This window comes from Patiria miniata, unplaced genomic scaffold (genome assembly GCF_015706575.1).
Source record: "Patiria miniata isolate m_02_andy unplaced genomic scaffold, ASM1570657v1 HiC_scaffold_9, whole genome shotgun sequence".
Lineage (NCBI taxonomy): Eukaryota > Metazoa > Echinodermata > Asteroidea > Valvatida > Asterinidae > Patiria > Patiria miniata.
Window position 1 is genome coordinate 16,409,378 of NW_024037076.1, and position 18,213 is coordinate 16,427,590.

The 18,213-nt window shown below is 39.2% G+C and overlaps 2 protein-coding genes across 5 annotated transcripts in view; both read left to right on the top strand.

The window, feature by feature from the left end:
* Window positions 1–677: 677 nt before the first annotated feature.
* On the top strand, window positions 678–2,946 carry LOC119720923 (G-protein coupled receptor GRL101-like). The gene is made up of 3 exons (XM_038190788.1): window positions 678–682; window positions 1,474–1,551; window positions 1,745–2,946. The coding sequence occupies exons 1-3, from the start codon at window positions 678–680 to the stop codon at window positions 2,877–2,879; spliced, it is 1,218 nt and encodes a 405-aa protein (XP_038046716.1). The 3' UTR covers window positions 2,880–2,946.
* Window positions 2,947–7,663: 4,717 nt separating this feature from the next.
* The window catches only part of LOC119720585 (glycosaminoglycan xylosylkinase-like), a 34,445-nt gene continuing 23,895 nt past the window's right edge, over window positions 7,664–18,213 (top strand). For 2 of the 4 annotated variants that reach the window (XM_038190314.1, XM_038190316.1), the window contains exons 1-7: window positions 7,664–7,799; window positions 9,922–10,783; window positions 12,158–12,244; window positions 13,814–13,923; window positions 14,469–14,643; window positions 15,106–15,297; window positions 16,268–16,327. In XM_038190314.1, coding sequence (XP_038046242.1) covers window positions 10,179–10,783; window positions 12,158–12,244; window positions 13,814–13,923; window positions 14,469–14,643; window positions 15,106–15,297; window positions 16,268–16,327 — 1,229 coding nt within the window. In that variant the 5' untranslated portion in view covers window positions 7,664–7,799; window positions 9,922–10,178. Of the gene's footprint in view, window positions 7,800–8,409; window positions 8,429–9,921; window positions 10,784–12,157; window positions 12,245–13,813; window positions 13,924–14,468; window positions 14,644–15,105; window positions 15,339–16,267; window positions 16,328–18,213 lie in introns of those variants that run through there. The other 2 variants (XM_038190317.1, XM_038190315.1) reach the window with 2 other exon arrangements.

The window sequence follows — 18,213 nt, forward strand, 5'->3', positions numbered from 1 at the left end:
GAACCTTGCGAAATATATAACTCATAAAAACGAACTTGGCCAAATATATAACTCATAAAAACGAACCTTGGCGAAATATATAACTCATAAAAACGAACCGTGGCGAAATATATAACTCATAAAAACGAACTTGGCAAAATATATAACTCATAAAAACGAACTTGGCCAAATATATAACTCATAAAAACGAACTTGGCGAAATATATAACTCATAAAAACGAACCTTGCGAAATAATAACTCATAAAAACGAACTTGGCCAAATATATAACTCATAAAAACGAACTTGGCGAAATATATACTTGATGGCACTACAGGGCTTTCGTACCTTTCTCTGAGAGAACACCCTGTGTATTTCAACTCAGTTCATTCTTTACTTGATTTGACAGTGCGATGCAAAGTCTTCCTGTAGAGTCGATTCCTGCCGACGCGTTTAGCGGGCTGTCAAGTCTTCAACTTCTGTAAGTTTGAAACGGCACTTGTTTTATTTTTTATTTCACTGCAGCGGAGAGTGCAATCTCAATTTGCATATTAAGATTTGGGCATCAATCTGACTCTCTCTACCCGTAAACATTTTCTTTCGAGTTCGATACTTGAAATAGCTGGTAAATTAAGACTTTAATCGGGGGTAATCAGGTACTTTTTATTTTGATGAGATAATAAAACTGTTATTGTCGTAATGTTGTGGGTTTAAAAAGAAATTGGGAAATCAATTCTTCTCACGTAACTTTGCTCATGTATTATTATTGATTTAATAAAGAAAGCCAACGTGTGATTTTTTTATGTTCTAATTTTAAACAGTCAAACTAAAAAAGCTGTTCAGCATTGTTTTATTTGGATCGTTGGCATTTACGGCTCCTTTTAAGTAAAGTTTGCAGATTTCAGTTGTTGCTAAATTATATTAACACCGACATAAATTATCCAAATATTACAAAAGAACCGCTAGTCTTAGTAGGTTTTGTAAAGACGTTTTAAACCAAGGCACATGCCGTGCTAAAAAGAAACATTAAAAACAAAATAATAAAAATCTTTCAAATTTTCACCAAGACTTACTGGGTAGGCTATGCTGGGCATATTCTGCAAATATCTGATAAGAACTTATTCCTAAAGCCATTTAGACATGGCGATTTCCATAAATAAGCATTTTTATTATTTATTTTTATCGTAAAATTATCATTGATTGCAATTCCAGAAAACTGGTAAAAGATGTCCAAAAAGATTTCGCAAAACTTATAATTATCTGCAAACTGAAGAGAAAAACTTTGTTTTTGAACGAGCCCACAATACTAATTGTAAGTTAAGGTTATCAAATATAAATTTGCAATCTTAAATACAATTTTTAAAACTAGCTCGAGGCTTGATGGCTCGGAGGTTGAACAGATGACACGTTTGAAAGAGAATTAACGTACGAACGAAAACAGTATAAGCCGAAGGCATATCTTGGTAAAGTGTCAATTTTCCTGTCATTTTTCCAGTTTCCTGCTTAACATATCAGGCACGTTGACTAAGCTTAATAAGGTCGCCTCTGATGGGTTACCAGCCTTGCAAGAAGCGTAAGTCATTGAGTTGCTTTTCAAATAACAACAATTACAATAGTTTTTTATCAAACACGAATGATGATGCTGCCTGGGAAAGTCTTCCGGCACCCAATTCTTGAGAGCGTCAAATGCTATGTGCAGTACTGACACGAAAATCTTAATACATTGTGTGTAATGTTTAAAAACATTTAATTCATTTAATTTTCAGACACGTGGATGAGTACCGTGTTTGTTGTGCCTTATCCAAGTTGCATCACTTTTCGATCGAGCAAAACTGTTCAACTACAAAGCCTCAACCAGATTTGAAGCTGTGCGACAGCCTTATGCCAAATGACATACTACGAGTGGTGTTGTGGGTATTGGGAATAAGCGCCCTTATTGGTAATCCGACTGTACTGATTTGGAGACTTAAACAGAAAGGGGACGGAGGGGGTAAAAAGACGCTCTCACGTATGGTTGGAAATCTGGCAATCGCAGACTTCATGATGGGTGTGTACATGATAATCATAGCTGGGGCAGATCTTGCGTTTGGCGAGGACTACTTTTTTTCGGCCCCTGAGTGGCGCTCCAGCATGTTGTGTAAAGTTGCTGGAGTTCTGTCAGTTCTGTCCAGTGAGGCATCCGTGTTTTTTGTGACACTCATCAGCTTTGACTGCTTCCTAGGCATTGTGTTTCCGTTGAGAAACTTCTCTCTTGGGGGAAAATCAACAACAACTATCATTGCTGTCTTGTGGTTTCTGGCACTTTGTCTGAGCATCGTGCCAACACTTTCAGTTGGGTCTGATTCTGATATATATGGACTTTCGGATGTTTGTATCGGCCTTCCTCTTACCACTAAGGCATCTGATGTGAGAAGCGAGACTCTTAGTTCTTTTATTTCGCTCTCATTACCGGCAGTCGACATTAACACTTTTGTAGCCACAGGTGAGAAGCCATCTTGGATCCTGTCAATCGTTCTCTTTCTTGGTGTCAATCTGGTTTCATTTCTTATTGTCCTGAGCTGCAACGTCGCCATCTTCATCAGTGTCAAGCGGACGACCAGGGCTGTCCGAGCGAATGCCCACAGGGAGCGTGAAATCAAAATGGCGGCCAAGATGGCGTTGATTGTGATGACGGATTTCTGCTGTTGGATGCCAATAATCATCCTGGGGATTCTGTCTCAGACAGGAACAGTCGCTTTATCCACCGAGGTGTATGCATGGGTTGCGGTTCTGGTTCTGCCAATCAACTCGTCTCTCAATCCTTTCCTTTACACTTTCTTCACAGTTTGTTTCGCGGCTAAACCAAAGGCAAAAACCCCGAAAGTGAATCAGCGCATACAGTTGTCTGTTATTGCAAAGTAATTCATACCTAAAAGGATATGGAAATAGCCGTGGCTTTGAACTGCGCAAAAGACATGGCGAAATCGAACCCTGGTATCAAGGCCAAGCATATTTTAGTTTTTAATCAACTGCTCATTTACATACTGTGGAACACTCTCAAAACGCTGGTTAAAATTTTGTTGGTTAAAAAAGTTGGTTAAAATTTTAACCAACGCTGTGTAAAATTGTCCAATTTTGCCCAACGTTTGCCCAACGTGTTGGTTATTTTTTTTTTTTTACCAACCGTTGGGCTGTTCACCTGTTAAGCAACAGTTGGTTAAAAGTAGTCCTTTCACCCAATACTGGTTAAATGTACCCGATTTTAACCATAGTTGGGTAAAATGACTACTTTTAACCAACTGTTGCTGCTTAACAGCTGAACAGCCCAACGGTTGGTTAAAACAAATTAACGTTGGGTAAACGTTGGGCAAAATTGGACAATTTTGCATAACGTTGATAAAATTTTAACCAACTTTTTTAACAAACAAAATTTTAATCAGCGTTTTGAGAGTGAATGACTGACGACGATGATTTACAAAACGATTTCCCCGATTAAGATGACCAAAAACATTCGTAGTTGTCATGACGTGTGTCGTTCAGATGTTGTTGGAAACTTCGCAATTTGTGCAACATCACGCGTGATTGTTGGTCGTATTTGTTCAGTTTTGGAGGTTTTTTTCCGTCAATTGTTTCTGAAGAAATAAGCGCGGGGAGGGGACGATCAAAGCTGTCTTCAGGTCAGGACACATCCAATGAGGGCGCTCAGGGAAGTAGGCGCCTAGGGCCTATACCCATAAAATCAACTCCGCCATTGTATTACTTGATAATGTAAGCTTATTTTTTGTTTATTAAAAAAACATTGTTTTTTTTTTTTTTTACAAATGGTACATAATGTAAGCTTAATTTTTTTTTTATTAAAAAAACATTGTTTTTTTTTTTTTTTTTTACAAATGGTACAGATTTACTAAAGGGGCCATGCGATGAATTTTACAATGATGCATGCATTCGGCGAACATCCTTTATACGCTTATGCTACATTAGTATGTTACTAACTGATGTAACTTGTCAATTAAAAAGGCCATGGTATGTCAACTGAGCGCTTTCCTGGCTTCAGGCAAACAACTTTACAGTTTTGAAGATTGTTAATCCAAAATGTAGCCCATTAATTAAAAATAGTGGCTGTGCCTAAAAATAGCTCATTGACTTTCTGTTGGATACTTAATCAACAAAGAAATTAATGCGAAGGATTGACACTAAACTGAACCGAAACACCAGGCAAGTTTAAATGCTGAATTAGTATACATTGCATATATAATTCTATCTACGAATACTTATTTTGCTTGTGAAAATTTGGATATATAGCCAAAAAAAAGCAGGGAAAACAAGAATATTCGCATAGACTTTTTATTTTTTTCATGCAATCCTTGAAAATTCATCTTTGTGTCCCATTTAACTTATTTTCAATTTTTGATTTGCCACTTTCAAGGGTAGTTTGTTGCCTTTTTTTGTATTTATGCTATTGCCAATTTCCATATTCATGAGTACAAGACACTTGGGTATCATTTCAGGCAGAAACCTCAATGTTACAGTTATTTCAGCACCAACAGTTACCAGAATTTTGGATATTCTGCTGTCTTGAAATTTCTTTTCTGCGATCATGATTCTTTACTGTGTCAGTACATGATAGTAAGCCATAGATCAAACATTTCACAACAGATGTTTTCAGTGAGCAATGTTATGGGTTCACAATTTGAACAGAAAAACCCCTAAACTGAACAGTGTCATCCCAACATGACATCGCAGTAACAGCGCCCTCAGTTGTTCTGAAAAGCAGGGACAAATGTACATATTGAAAGAAGCGCACTTTTCAATAAAATTAACAAAAAGGGATGTAAAATAGTGTCTAAACATTTAAGAAATGTGGAAAGTTGCACAAAATATGTTCCTAAAAAAAAGTTCATATTTTAGCCCTTTAAATTCTTGTGAGAATATGTTTCTTTCATTCTAAACTTTGCATGAAGATTTACATTGCGAGAAGCTTGTGATTATTGGATTTGAAATAATTGGGTTGGATGTTTATGTTGTATTCAAGTTAATGTAATTTCAATGTGACCATCGATTAATTAATGTACGATGTTGTAACGAAAAGTACGGAAAGTTTCGTCTTGCGTACGTCTTTTGCTGTATAAAGTGCTGTGGCAGAGTATTATCTGCATTCTATATATTTATTGACAATAATCAGTGTTAATATCGATTCTAAACTGTAAAAAGAAAGCACTAGAGGGGATTGGTTAATTAAAGATACGTGTAACACTTGGTACGAAATTTAATTCAGTTTCTGATGTGTGTGAGCTTAACCAACACCATTGATGAGAACAAATCTTCAGTGGTGTTGTTTAAGGCAAACACTTTACAGTTTTAAGGATTATAAATTCAAAATGTAGCCTATTAGGCCCAAAAAAAAGTCTCCGGTTTCTGGTATGGAGCTTGTCCAAAAGGTGGTGCGGCGACGCGGCTTTTTTTTTTTTTACCCGACTTTTTTTGCTTCAAATGTCGGCTGATGACTGCAAATGGTGCCCGACTAAACTTAGTGCAAATATATGGGAGTCCAGAGAGGCCACATAAAGCTTATTCTCGATCATAACCCCAACTAAAAACACGTTGAATTGCGCAGCAGCAGAATTCCAGTCAAACCAGTGAGTTTGGTGGTTTTGAGACATCATCTTTCATTGAAAAAAAACTTTTTCATTTTGCCGACGCTACGGCGATGCGCGCGCATACCAGAAACCGGAGACTTTTTTTTTTGGCCTTAACAAAAAGTGGTTGCGCCTATAGATGGATAATAACTGTCGGACACTAAATCAACACAGGAATTAATACGAAGGATTGACACAAAAACTGAATCGAAATAGTTTAAATGCTGAATCGGCTGTAACATATAGTGTGTATATATAAAATGCACATTTAGCCCAAAAAATGGGGGAAATTTAAAAAAAAATATTCGTACCTTCATAATGTTGAATTCTTGTAAAAACACTTTATATTCTAAACTTTGCATGAAGATTTACATTGCGAGAAGCCTGTGATTACTGGATTCGAGATAAGGGCTGGACTTTTATGTTGTATTATGTAACTTCAATATGGCCATCGATTAATTAATGTACGCTTTTAAAACGAACAGTACAGAAAGTTTCGTATAGCGTATGCCTTTTGCTGTATAAAATTATATGGTTATTACTCGAGTCGATGTTAATAATGTGTTGATGTGCCGTGGCGTAAAAGTATATTCTTACAATAAATTATACATTTATTGACAATTGTAATAAGTGTCTCTATGTCGATTTTAAACTGGATAAGGAAAGCACTGCAGGTGCTTGGTTGAAGATACGTTTTACACTCAGTACGACATTTAATTCCGTTTGTGTGAGCTTAACCAACACTATTGATGAGAAAACATTATTTGAAAAAAAAAACATATTGAATAACACGTTTAATTGTCAGGTGAGGCTGATGTAAAATAAAAGCTGTTTAAAATGTAAAAAAAAAAATGTGTTAGATTCATGAATTCAGAGTACCTCCAAATGTATGTCTAACCTCGTTTAGATGAAAGGACTACATCTGTGCAATGAAATACAAAGGAAGCTTTGATCCTAAATCGCTTTAAAAACAATTGTACACAATTAATGGATGGAGCTATGCCACTTTAAAGGGAAAGTATTTTGGAAAAGGATGTAATCTTCTAAAATATAACAACAAACATTTGATTCGTCTTTTAATCATTAACCTTTAATTTATCAATTAACGATGATGACAGTGATTTAAGAGAAACACAAGGTATAGTTTTTCTTTTTTTAATCGAATTGGAAAGAAACAACTTACGCAATACTTGGAAAGTAATTATTCTGTTTTAAAGAACAAATATCTTCCCAAACCATTAATAGCATCGTCTCAGATGGTATATCAAATAACGACGCTGCTGAAATTGCAAAAACGAAAGGCGGATCTACAACAACATGTTTCTAAAATTGTCAGGGGGCGACTGGCCAGGTAGTTGCTGCAAGTGGGGAGGGGGAGGGCGGGGGGTGTCCAGAATCAATTTGACGTGGGTACTTTAATCCGTAGGCTGAAAGAGAATCGGGTTAAAACACTCGTATATCCTTCTTCTGGTTTAATATTGGGCGAGGGGCAAATTCGGGGCTGGGAATTTGTGGGGGAATGTGCCCCGCAGGCCCCCCCCCCCCCCCCCCCCCCCCCGGCTACGCCAATGCATGCTCGCAAAGGGTGCAGTGACTGTTATGTAACGATTGCTGTCGATCTAGATATATCTTAACGCGTATTCGTGCAAGCGATACTCAACTTTATGACTGGCTTTATTGTTAAGCTCGTGAAAGAAGAAAAACCGTGATGGAAAAAAAACTTCGATTTATCAATTATTTTGTTATTTATTAGAAATGGCAAAAAATAATATATTATTTTTTTCATCTGAACTAACTCTCCATCAGCCATGTGTGGTTTGCAAAATACCGGCTCCATTTGCATTCAGCCTCAGGAAAGTTATTTCTCCCCGATGTAAGAGATTTGTCTTACTGAATATGAGTCCTTGGTATTCCGCTTTACGAACATTAAATCGTATAAGGCTAAAGTATATATATGTTTATACATTACAGCTAAGCTTCGAAACAATTAAAGCAAGGCATGAAGCCAAAACTGAAACGAAGTTGGAGTCCCCAAACACCTTTGTTCTCCCATAGAAATGGTCCGGAGCTTGAGGGCGCTGTCATTGTTGTTCTAGCTCGCGCCGTGCTCTGATTTGACTTGCTAAAGTTTGAGCTTTGCGAACAAAATGTAGTTTTTGTAGGTTTATTCAAACCTGAGATTCTACGTTCTGAAACAACTTAGGAGGTGAGTTATCAAATCCTTATCTCTTCAATTTCACCGTGTAATCACAACCAACATTTTTGTCAAAATATGTTTCTCATGGACGAGGAAGGATTGAGGATCCTCGGCTCCGAGTCCAAGTTAAATCATGTAGGCCTAGCCCCATAAATGTGGCCAATTTACTTGACTACCTCCGTAAATATAGGCCACACTTCCACCATGTACAAAAACATGTCAAACTAATCAGAAAGTGCTGCCTTTTTCAGATGTCTATTTTTCGTGAAATTTCCAGATTCGTGTACTGTGATAAATCGATAACTGTGGCGTGTGTTTTGGGGTAAACTTTTGGCGATCGTAAACATCGTTCAATTTAAATTTGCTTATTTCGGTCCGCGTACGAGTTGCCTGGCGTACGAGTTGGTTCGCGTACGAGTTGGTCCGCATACGAGTTGTCTTGCGTACGAGTTGGCTGGCGTACGAGTTGTCTCGCGTACGAGTTGACCAATCCGCGTACGAGTTGTCTCGCGTACGAGTTGGTTCGCGTACGAGTTGACCTGTTTCCCGTTTGAATATCAAAATTTCAACATGAATGAAATTTCACGAAAATTAGACATCTGAAAAAGGCAGCACTTTCTGATTAGCCTATAAAGAGGGTGAGTATGCTTCTTAAGCAAAAATAAACTACAAACTAAGCCTAAATGTGAAAATCAAAATTTGACAAAGTTCGACATGTTTTTGTACATGGAGGAAGTGTGGCCTTTATTTACGGAGGTAGTCCAGCAGTAAATTGGCCACATTATGGGGCTAAATCAAATCTAGACCCACAATAGACAGTTGGCCTAATTGAGGAAAGATTTCCTTACTTCTACATGTAGGCCCTACATGTACGTCACTTTTTTCAATACATTTTCAAGCGCCAAAATGTTACTTTCTATGGTTCTTTCCATCTATTTTCCCTCCTCGACTCTCACTCTCTACCCTCCTCCAATCCTCTTTATTTACTAGTTACTTACTCTACTGGGATTCGAACAGGGAATGTTGTTAGTTATTTAATCACACCGCCTTATTTATCGTATCCGCTACACTAGTCGAACGATTGTTGCCAGTGAGGGATTATTTGATGTATTTAAAGTATAGGCTAATGATCTTTATTCATTACAAATTAAATATTCATGATGACGTATTGCACTAGTATCATTGGGTAGGCCTACAGGTAGTGCGTTGTCGATGTCACATAATGCGCACTAATTACTGCATACATCATAACCAGTGCCAAAATTGGCCGCCTAGACCGTCTGCTGCCAAGCTGATGTGTGCATCCAAAGTGTGATAAATTTCTAAAAACACATTTTTCAAAAAATTGTCTTCACATTGCCAGAGCTTCCTGGATTTGTCACAGATAACTGACATACGAGTATGGAATTCCTTCCCTAAATTGGGCACTAGAACTTCCTTTTTTCAAATTTGGACTTTGGTCGGTCATAGTAGCGCTTCAGCGAATAGTTGACCTAACTGTGGCCTGATGGCATACATGTAGGAAAGAATGTTGCATACTGAATTACTGATGCCACTTTTTTCATCATATAGGCCCCCCTAATAATGATGATTATCTGAATGAAGGTCAGTCTTTGTAAAAATGTTAAAAATACACGAGACTGGGACTGAGAAACATTTATATTTTTTAAAGAAAATACTTTGAAAATGCACCCCACTCTCCATGTAGACTTTGTACACAACCAAAGAAGTTTACAAGGAATGTAAACAACAGTATTTTCACAAACATCTACCTCAAAAAGTTGCCAAAATCATGGTAATACTTCAATTATTGAAGGTATCAAGGTGCCAAAGACGAACAACTGGAGTTTAAGGGTAGGCCCTACTCACCATCATTTTGTGAGCTACAATCGATAGCATTTGACCAGTGTTCACCATCACAGTAACACTACACACTGCTTGAAACAAAATGAATCAACCTCACTCCGAGATCACGAAAAACGACTGTTTGGCATATGTTTGGTGAAATATTGAAGAAGACACACTGTGACCGTGCTAGCACCTGTAGCCTCAGTGATATCTATAAATTTACAAAATATTCAGGCTTGTGCATTACAGCACTAGTTATTAAATTGATTTTTTTTCATTGCAGATTGTGTTCTTTGAAGACTGATGTGGCCAGACAGAATGATGTATGGTAATTTGTGCCCGCTGTAAATTGAAGCAGTGAGTGTGGAGAATCTTGTCTTGTCTGGTACTGCCAGACAAATCGCCTCATGATCAGGTGGCTATTAACGTACAGTTGTCCAATCGAACTGAAAGGCTAACAGAAAAACCTGAACTGAAGAAATGTCGAACTGAAGAAAGGAATGTGGCATTAAAAGAGTAAATGTTCCACTAGTATAGAGCATGGTGTGGCTGAAACGTAGAAGAGTCCTAGTTTTGGCTTCCATCTTCATACTGACATGGCTGGTGATTATCATATACACCCCGTCACCTTCAGGAAGTCAGAAAAATGCAAACCACGGTGCCAAGCGGGGAGCCAGTCAACAAAAACCTCCCCAGAGCGGGAGCAGACGCTCAGGCAAATTGCCCAGGATTAGAATCGTGGATGTCGACGAAAATCCATCCATAGACAAGGAGGAACAAAAGATTGAGACGCAACTCCGAGATGCAAGCCAAGATTTCAGCGATAACAAAAACTTAACGTTCAGCAAAATTAAAATTCTGGACGGGGAAAATGGTGATTCGAAAGCCCTGTTGAACATTGAGCTAGACCTTATACCTCATGCGTTACCAGAGGGGGTGAGGACACAAGGTGCAATATGGAACTTGGCGGGGAGTTGGGTCAACTCTAAGCAAATTACTCCCGCCGACAATCCCGATTTGGGGATGGTTTTGAACGCTATGGCAAACCGACCTATTGTCAAGGCTGATATTGGTTACAAAGGTACACAGCTGAAGGCACGGCTGGAATTATCGGGAGGACAGTGGGTCGTCTTCAAACCTGGAAGGTGAGTCGAGCACCTATCAGTGGTACATGTAAGAGGGACTCCAGGACCTTTTGGAGAAGTGCATCGTGGGCCAATAATGAGTAATGTCGTGCAAATCCGACCCGAATCTTCAACGTCCGACCCAAAAACCAACTTCAGTTTGGATTGGCACAGTTTTTCCTTCATCGGTCGGTTTTGCATGAAGTTGCGATTTTCGGGTTGGTTGTGAAAAACCTGAAATAAACCCCAAATAGGGAAAACTGTTTGGAAATTTACGTGGTGCATTTTTGCAATATAATTGCAGAGTCTTGTACCTGGTACGGTTACACCTCTATGTTCCGACACCCCTATGTTCCGACTGCACCTATCCCAAACCCTAACCCTAACCCTAACCCTAACCCTAACCCTAACCCTAACCGGGAGCATCACATCTAGGTTGTCGGAACATAGGGGTGTTGGAACATAGAGCAGTCACCCCTGGTACGGTGCGTGCATACCACATGTACATGTACATGTACTATGTCAACGCACCATGGGATTGTGCATGTGGTTTGTGGTCTGTCACACTCCATCTGTAAGTGTACAATGTACATGTAGGCCTACAGTTAGGCCACGTTAGCATGGTTAGTACAGTAGGATTCTTTACTATGACATGAATTTTCAAAAACAAAATTCATGGGTAAGTTTAGGCACAGAAATCGGACACAGTGTTCATGAAATATAGGACAATTTGCCCCTGCTAGATATTCTGGGGGTTTTTTTCGGGTTGGTTCGGTTCGGGTCAGTTTTTCACAGAATTTTTGGTCGGGTCAGTTCGGGTCGGCTTTGGTGAGTTCAGATTGGTTTCGGTTCGGATTCAGTTTCTATGTGTAATGTTTCCGGTTGGTTTCAGCTGGTCAACCCGACCCGATGCACTAGTGGTTCTATGCTTCACATGTACATGTACGTGTTCGGTAGGTAAGCAGAACGATAAAATGTGGTCCGAATTTTCTGATATGTTGAGCCATTTGTTGGAAAATTTCTTAACTTTCAGTTTTGTACAGACAAATTCGGTGATAGCCATTTTCTGCAGTGGCACCAGGCTCGGGCGAGTTGCACTCGGGAAATGCACACGCACGCCAGGCTTCTTCGACCAATAGGGATACCAGAATGCACACGCGCCTCGTCTTTAAGAATTATAATGATTTATCAGGATAATATCAAGTTTATAAGTGGGACAAAGAAAAAATTGATTTATTGTGAGTTTATTTTCTGGGATGTTGAATTGTCTTTATTTGACGATAAAGTTAAATGTACACAGGAAAAGACAGTTTTTTAAGTGGTGAAATTCATCATGTGAATTTTCTTTCTACGTGTATTAGAGTTTCCACTTTGATGACCTTGCATTACATGTAGGTACACAAGAGATCATGTCATTGATGGCACGCCATACGCAGGGTATGACAGACATACGGGGGAGATTGCTGCATTCCATCTAGACAGGTAAGGGTGTGGACTCAAAGTCAATCACAATTCAAGTGACAACTAAACCATTCTTAAAGGTATAGTCCATCATTTGCAGCCATCCGAAAAGTAACTGGCGTAATTATTGTTGAAAAACAAACTTGGTTGAATAAATAGTAAGGGGACTAAACTCCCTGTTAAATTATTCTTTCTGGGGTAATCAACGAAAGAAGGCATTTCCAACGGTGATTCTTATGAAGCACCGTAGGAAAATTTAAATTAGTAGTTCGTTTTGTTATTCAGCGCAGCGCGCACAAGTATTGGAGCGACGCACACGCGCGCGCGGTTGTTATAATTCGTCGGATCAGTGCGCGACGTCGCGTATAGCTGCAATTCAAAACAATTCAAAACATGATTCAGTAACTTTGGATTTGAAATTGAGATCTTAGAATGCTGTTTTTCTCGGAATGTACAGCTGAAGCTTAGCTGAAACTTCATCAGGTTAGTTGCTCAGTATCCTTCATTTGATTTTGAACCCTTTTGTTGCTTCAAACGAACAAAATGCACAAATTACAAATGATGGACTGTAGCTTTAAGCCAGCGGCACACCTTTCTGATTTTACCAGTTCACTGGATCACCGGTACCGTTTTTTCACTGTTGCGGACACCACAATGTTACCCATACACGTTACCCGATTCCATTCCATAATCGGTCACATGATGATCAGTCACATGATGGCCAGTCACATGATGACAAAATGGCAGCTGTCAATTTTGAATCATGTTACTTTCTTCTTGAATCTGATTGGTTAACATACATGTAGATATCGCGTCCGGTAAAATCAGAGTGCTGCCCGCACACCTTTCCGATGACATCAAATCCGGTGTCATTGGATGCAAAAAATCAAACCTGTTCGATTTCATCCAGTCACCCAGTGTACATGTACGTTCAAATCAGTCCAATTTTTCAGCGTACACCTCTCTGATCTGTACGTCCGATGGCCTTTTGATCCGTTAAAGTCGGAAGGTTGTGCGGTGAGCTTTCAGTCATATGACAAGCTATTTGAATGAACTGTGTCAGATGTACATGTAGTCTTGGTCCAAGTCTGGATTTACCTTTTGTTCTCCTAATGCATCGTGTTGTTAGAGGGTGATATTCATGAATCCAATTTTTTGAACATTTTTTTGAACTTTGGCACTCAGAATCGAGAAAGTTTGTATTGTTCAGAGTTGAAGCCGGCCTCATCAGGTCGACCCACGATTTGCTTGCGCCACGACGGAACCATCGGCATCAAGCAGAAAATTAATGCTCAGGTCACAAACCTGAGAAATCGTGTGATGGTTGCGGAACAGGTCGCAGAAGTAAAAATTATTGTACTGTACTCTTGCGACTGTGGATTTTTTGAGCACCGGTTGATGCCGATCGTCTCAATATCGTCGCAGTTACACTCAGGTCGCACAAAATCGGTGACTGACTTGTTCCTGATGGTCATAGCTCAGGCGCAGCTTATCCTAAAAAGTCAGTTGCCGACTGATCTGTGACGTTGCAAGGTCTACCTGGGACCAGTTTTAGACTCGGTAATCAGTCTTTGCTTGTTTGCATGACAGGGTTTTAGGATTTCACAGAGCTCCCATCGTAGTAGGGAGACGAATCAATCTTCGAACCGAAATCAAGCCAGTGGCATCACAAAGTCTACTAAATACATTCCTTAATCGGGGTGAGTAAAACAAGGCTTTGGATCCAACAGAATCCAAAAGAACCCAACAGAATCAAAAAGGATTAAATAGAATCCAATAGAATTCAACAGAATGTAATAGAATCCATCAATGCTACATGTGAAATCTGCTGAGTCAATCAGAGCAACAATCAGAGCCCAACAACACATAAATGTTATTCTTGATGAATTTAACATAATCTAACAACACAGTGAATCCTGCTAATTCCATCAGAACCCAACAATAGAATACTGTTAAGCTGGGTGAATGTAACAATTTAGAGGCACATAGGAACATCAGAATTTACCCAGAAATGGATTTAATGGGGAAAAAAAAGCTCGCCGAAAGCGAAGATGGGGCTAGTCCCCAATACCATGCAAAATTCTTCCACCTAAAATGGTTTCAAGAAAAAAGAAATAGTAATTGAAGATGGTTTTCACTTTACACTGTATAAAGTCTTCCAAAGTTTGGTATTTCTTCTTTTTGTTTGGCCCCCCGTTTGCAAGCCTGAACACATTAGCCAGTATTTTCTTTTTGTTTCTGTCAGGAAACCAGACTTGTTTCTATGGTAAATGCTACTACTGCAAACCAGAGGAACCAGCCTGTGCTGATGAGCATGACATGATGGAGGGGTCGTTGACCTTGTGGTTGCCTAGAGACAAGAAGCTGAAGAAGTGGCACCATCTGTGGTCCAGAACCTACAGGGACAACAAAAAAGCACAGTAGGTTTTGGTAGTACTTAGTTTTATTTGGAATACTGCTGTAAAGTTTTGGGAAGGGGCACACAGGAGGCCGTCAAAAAAAGTTGTTTTGTTTAAATAATTGAATCCCTGAGAAACATGACTGTTTAATTGAATCTCTGAGAAACATGACTGTTTTTAATCACTAGAAGGTCCCCTTAGCATTTCATGAAGTCAAATGCTACCCCACCCCCATGGTAATGTCTAATCTTTTTGATGGTCAGAGGGCCAGCCTATTAGTGTTCCCTTTCTGACTCTGTCTCGCAGTCTGAGTGACTCGCACTGTCACTTGGGAGTCTGGCAGTGCTGTCTTATAGGATTACCTCATAAAGCTTATGGACTAGATAGACCCGGCCCCTTGTGTTGACCAGATGCATGAAAATACTTCCAGTACTTCTACAGTGTGGTAAAGGCTTGCATTGTCTTGCTATCCTATACATGTAGGTGGGAACATGACAACAATTACTGCCAAGGTGTCCTAGAAAAGTACCCACTAGAGAAACATCGGCACATTATGGATATCCTAGACACGGCGGCATTTGACTATCTGATCGGCAACGCAGACAGGCATCAGTACGAAACATTTGAAGCTGATGGCGATCAAGCGATGCTGCTTCTTATGGACAGTGCTAAGAGGTGAGCACCCCACCCTCTCAAAAAGACACGGTTGACAAAAAGTGAGTGTTTATGGAAAGTTAGTCTTCGTTCAAGACACTGGATTTGCATGATCAGTGGCAAGCACAGCTAAGCCTCTATCTGCAGCAATAAAATGAATCAAATCCACTCTTGAGAACTTTGGCACCCAGACCCAAGAAATACGCCAGTTGGGTATTTTAACTACGTATGCGCACAGTGATATGGCTCACGGGTCAGTCAGGGTCACCGAATGCTCACTGAAGGCGCATAAATGCGCAGGGAGACGGGCGCTTGATGCTCGCAGTTTAATTACCAGCAGAATGGGCGTTTAGCAATGAATGACCTTTGACCTGGACTGCTTCATCCAGATACCAAACTGGTTTATTAAGAGCATACAATGTACCTCTTGCATGCAGGTAGCATGGCGTACATGAGATATTCTTGGAATTTCTTGGGTCAGACTGCCAGAGTTCCCTAGGCTGGTTTTGATAGTGGATCTTGTTGATGGTGCCCTCCGCATCTTGACCGTGCTTGTGAGGAACCGGCTGCACTATTGGGACAAATCAAAAGTCTGTCTTGGACCGATACTAGTGGGCTGTTGCATCTCCAAGGGCGGATTTAAGGGGGTAGTTGGAGTGGCTAACCATCCCCTTCCGTCTTTGCAATGTTAACTGTTAACCTTATAAATATCAAGTGATGGAGAAACAAATCTCACTCAATTCAATACTGCCATTCAATACTGTCATTCAATACTGCCAGTTTTGGATTCATTTGGGCGCGTCTCAATTCATATGTGCGATGAGTTTCGGACATTTTATCGGGTATAAGTTGCAGGATTCTGAACATCTTATCGCAATCTTCCTGTGCAGTTATCAGTATTGATGAGTGAAGGCGTGTTTTAATAACCACAACCACAACCACTTAATAGAAGACAATTTTTTGTTTGTTCTTTGTTATTCATCTGTGTCAGTTTTGGTAATCCCCATCATGATGAAAGAAGTATCCTGGCTCCTTTGTATCAATGCTGCAAGTAAGTCTTTCCTTTTGGTCTCTCCATTTTCTTTTATAGTAGGCTAGCCAAATGTGGAAAAGTACCCTAGAGAATAATATCACCTAATTTGCATAAATCGTTCATACCCGCCGTGTAGTATATTTTTACGCTTATTTTGGGTATATCTTTTATTTTTTAATTTTTGGAAATTTTATTTTGGTGATTCTACTTTACATCCTTACTTCAATAACATTTTCTAACAAATATAAGCGACTGAATTATTATTAGGATATGGTAAGGATCCAAAACGGCTCCTATTATACCCAAAAGTTGGGCGACTTTTACTTTGTCTCCAGATATCTTCAAGTAGTCTTGCCGAACATCAGTATTGATGAGCTTCAGATTCACCAAGTTGCTTACTGGCACAGTTACCCTATTAAAACCTTACGGAAAATCATGTGAACAATGATAACATTGTGATATTAAGCCAAGCAAACAAAAACGGGAAAACGAGGTGTCTGTTAATTGGCCTAATTAGTGAAGGGTTGCCTAACGTGAGAGACTTGAAATTCCCCGTTTTTGTTTGCTGCGCTAAATACCACAATGTTATTATTGTTCACATTATTTCCCATAAGGTTTTAATAGGGACACTGTGGCAGTAAGCAACTTGGTGAATTTGAAGCTCATCAATACTGAGGTTTGGCAAGACTACTTGATGATATCTGGAGACAAAGTAAATGCGCGAAATTTTGGGTATAATAGTAGCCATTTTGGATCGTTACTATGTCCTCATGATTATTATGTCACTTACATGCGTAAGAAAATAACATTTAAGTAAGGGGGTGTAACTAGAACCACCAAAATAAACTTTTCAAAAATAAAAAAAATAAAGAATATACCCAAATATGGGGAATAAATATATGACACTGCAGGGATTAACAATTTATGCAACTTAGGTATATTTAGGGTCAAAATTAAGGGTGGCATCCACCTAGATTTTCTTCTCCACCCTTTGACTGATTGATCTGACATGGTTGCCTGCTATTACCACAAATGCTGTCCAAAATGTAATTTTCCACTATGGCTGGTCCACTGATTATTCATCCCTTCCCAAACAAATCTAGAAACATGGACATAAGGGGTCATCTCATAAAAAAATTGACATTTACACATTACACATTTTACATTGCCATCAAGCATATATTTATCCATTTTCGTGGTGGCTTCAAATTATGGTGAGATTTGGGATGTGTATGAACAGCGGTTATTGTCTATTCCTGGAAATATGTAGGGCTTATAAATTGTTTGTTGGTTGTGACTGATTATGCAGTTTTATGCTCTGCGACTTTTTATAAAGTACCAAACCAGTTAGGCCTATATCCTGTGAAGGTGATGAGGATATTTGGTCAAAGTTTTGTAATGTTTACACTTTACAGCAAAAAATTTGGACTGTCCGTTTGCACATAATTTAGCATTCAATTACTCAAAGCTGTGTTCATGGTGTTGGACAAAATATTCAGATATACGAAACTGCCAGCTGCAACTGCATGATGCACTGGTAAAAAGTTGCACGAAGAGTGCGCCAGCTAAAATTGTGTGCGGCAAGCGATATGAGGTGCTGGAGTGTTTTATAGTAAGTATTTTATAACTTAATTTTTTTATAAAATACTTGCTATAAAATTCTTACTGTATATTTCGTCACCGACACCACGAAGTAACACCCATGATCTACATACCAGTAAAAACTAGCAATCGGAGAAAACGGCATCTAAAGTTGAACGCCTTCTAAAACACACTTTGCGTCAAAACGACAGAGTATTTTCAGTTGGGTTTCTCATTGTGGACACTTAGTGAATTGAATTTATTAAATCTGCTGTTTTTCACCCGTTTGTGTATTAAATAAACAAGAAATAAGAGAAAAAAGA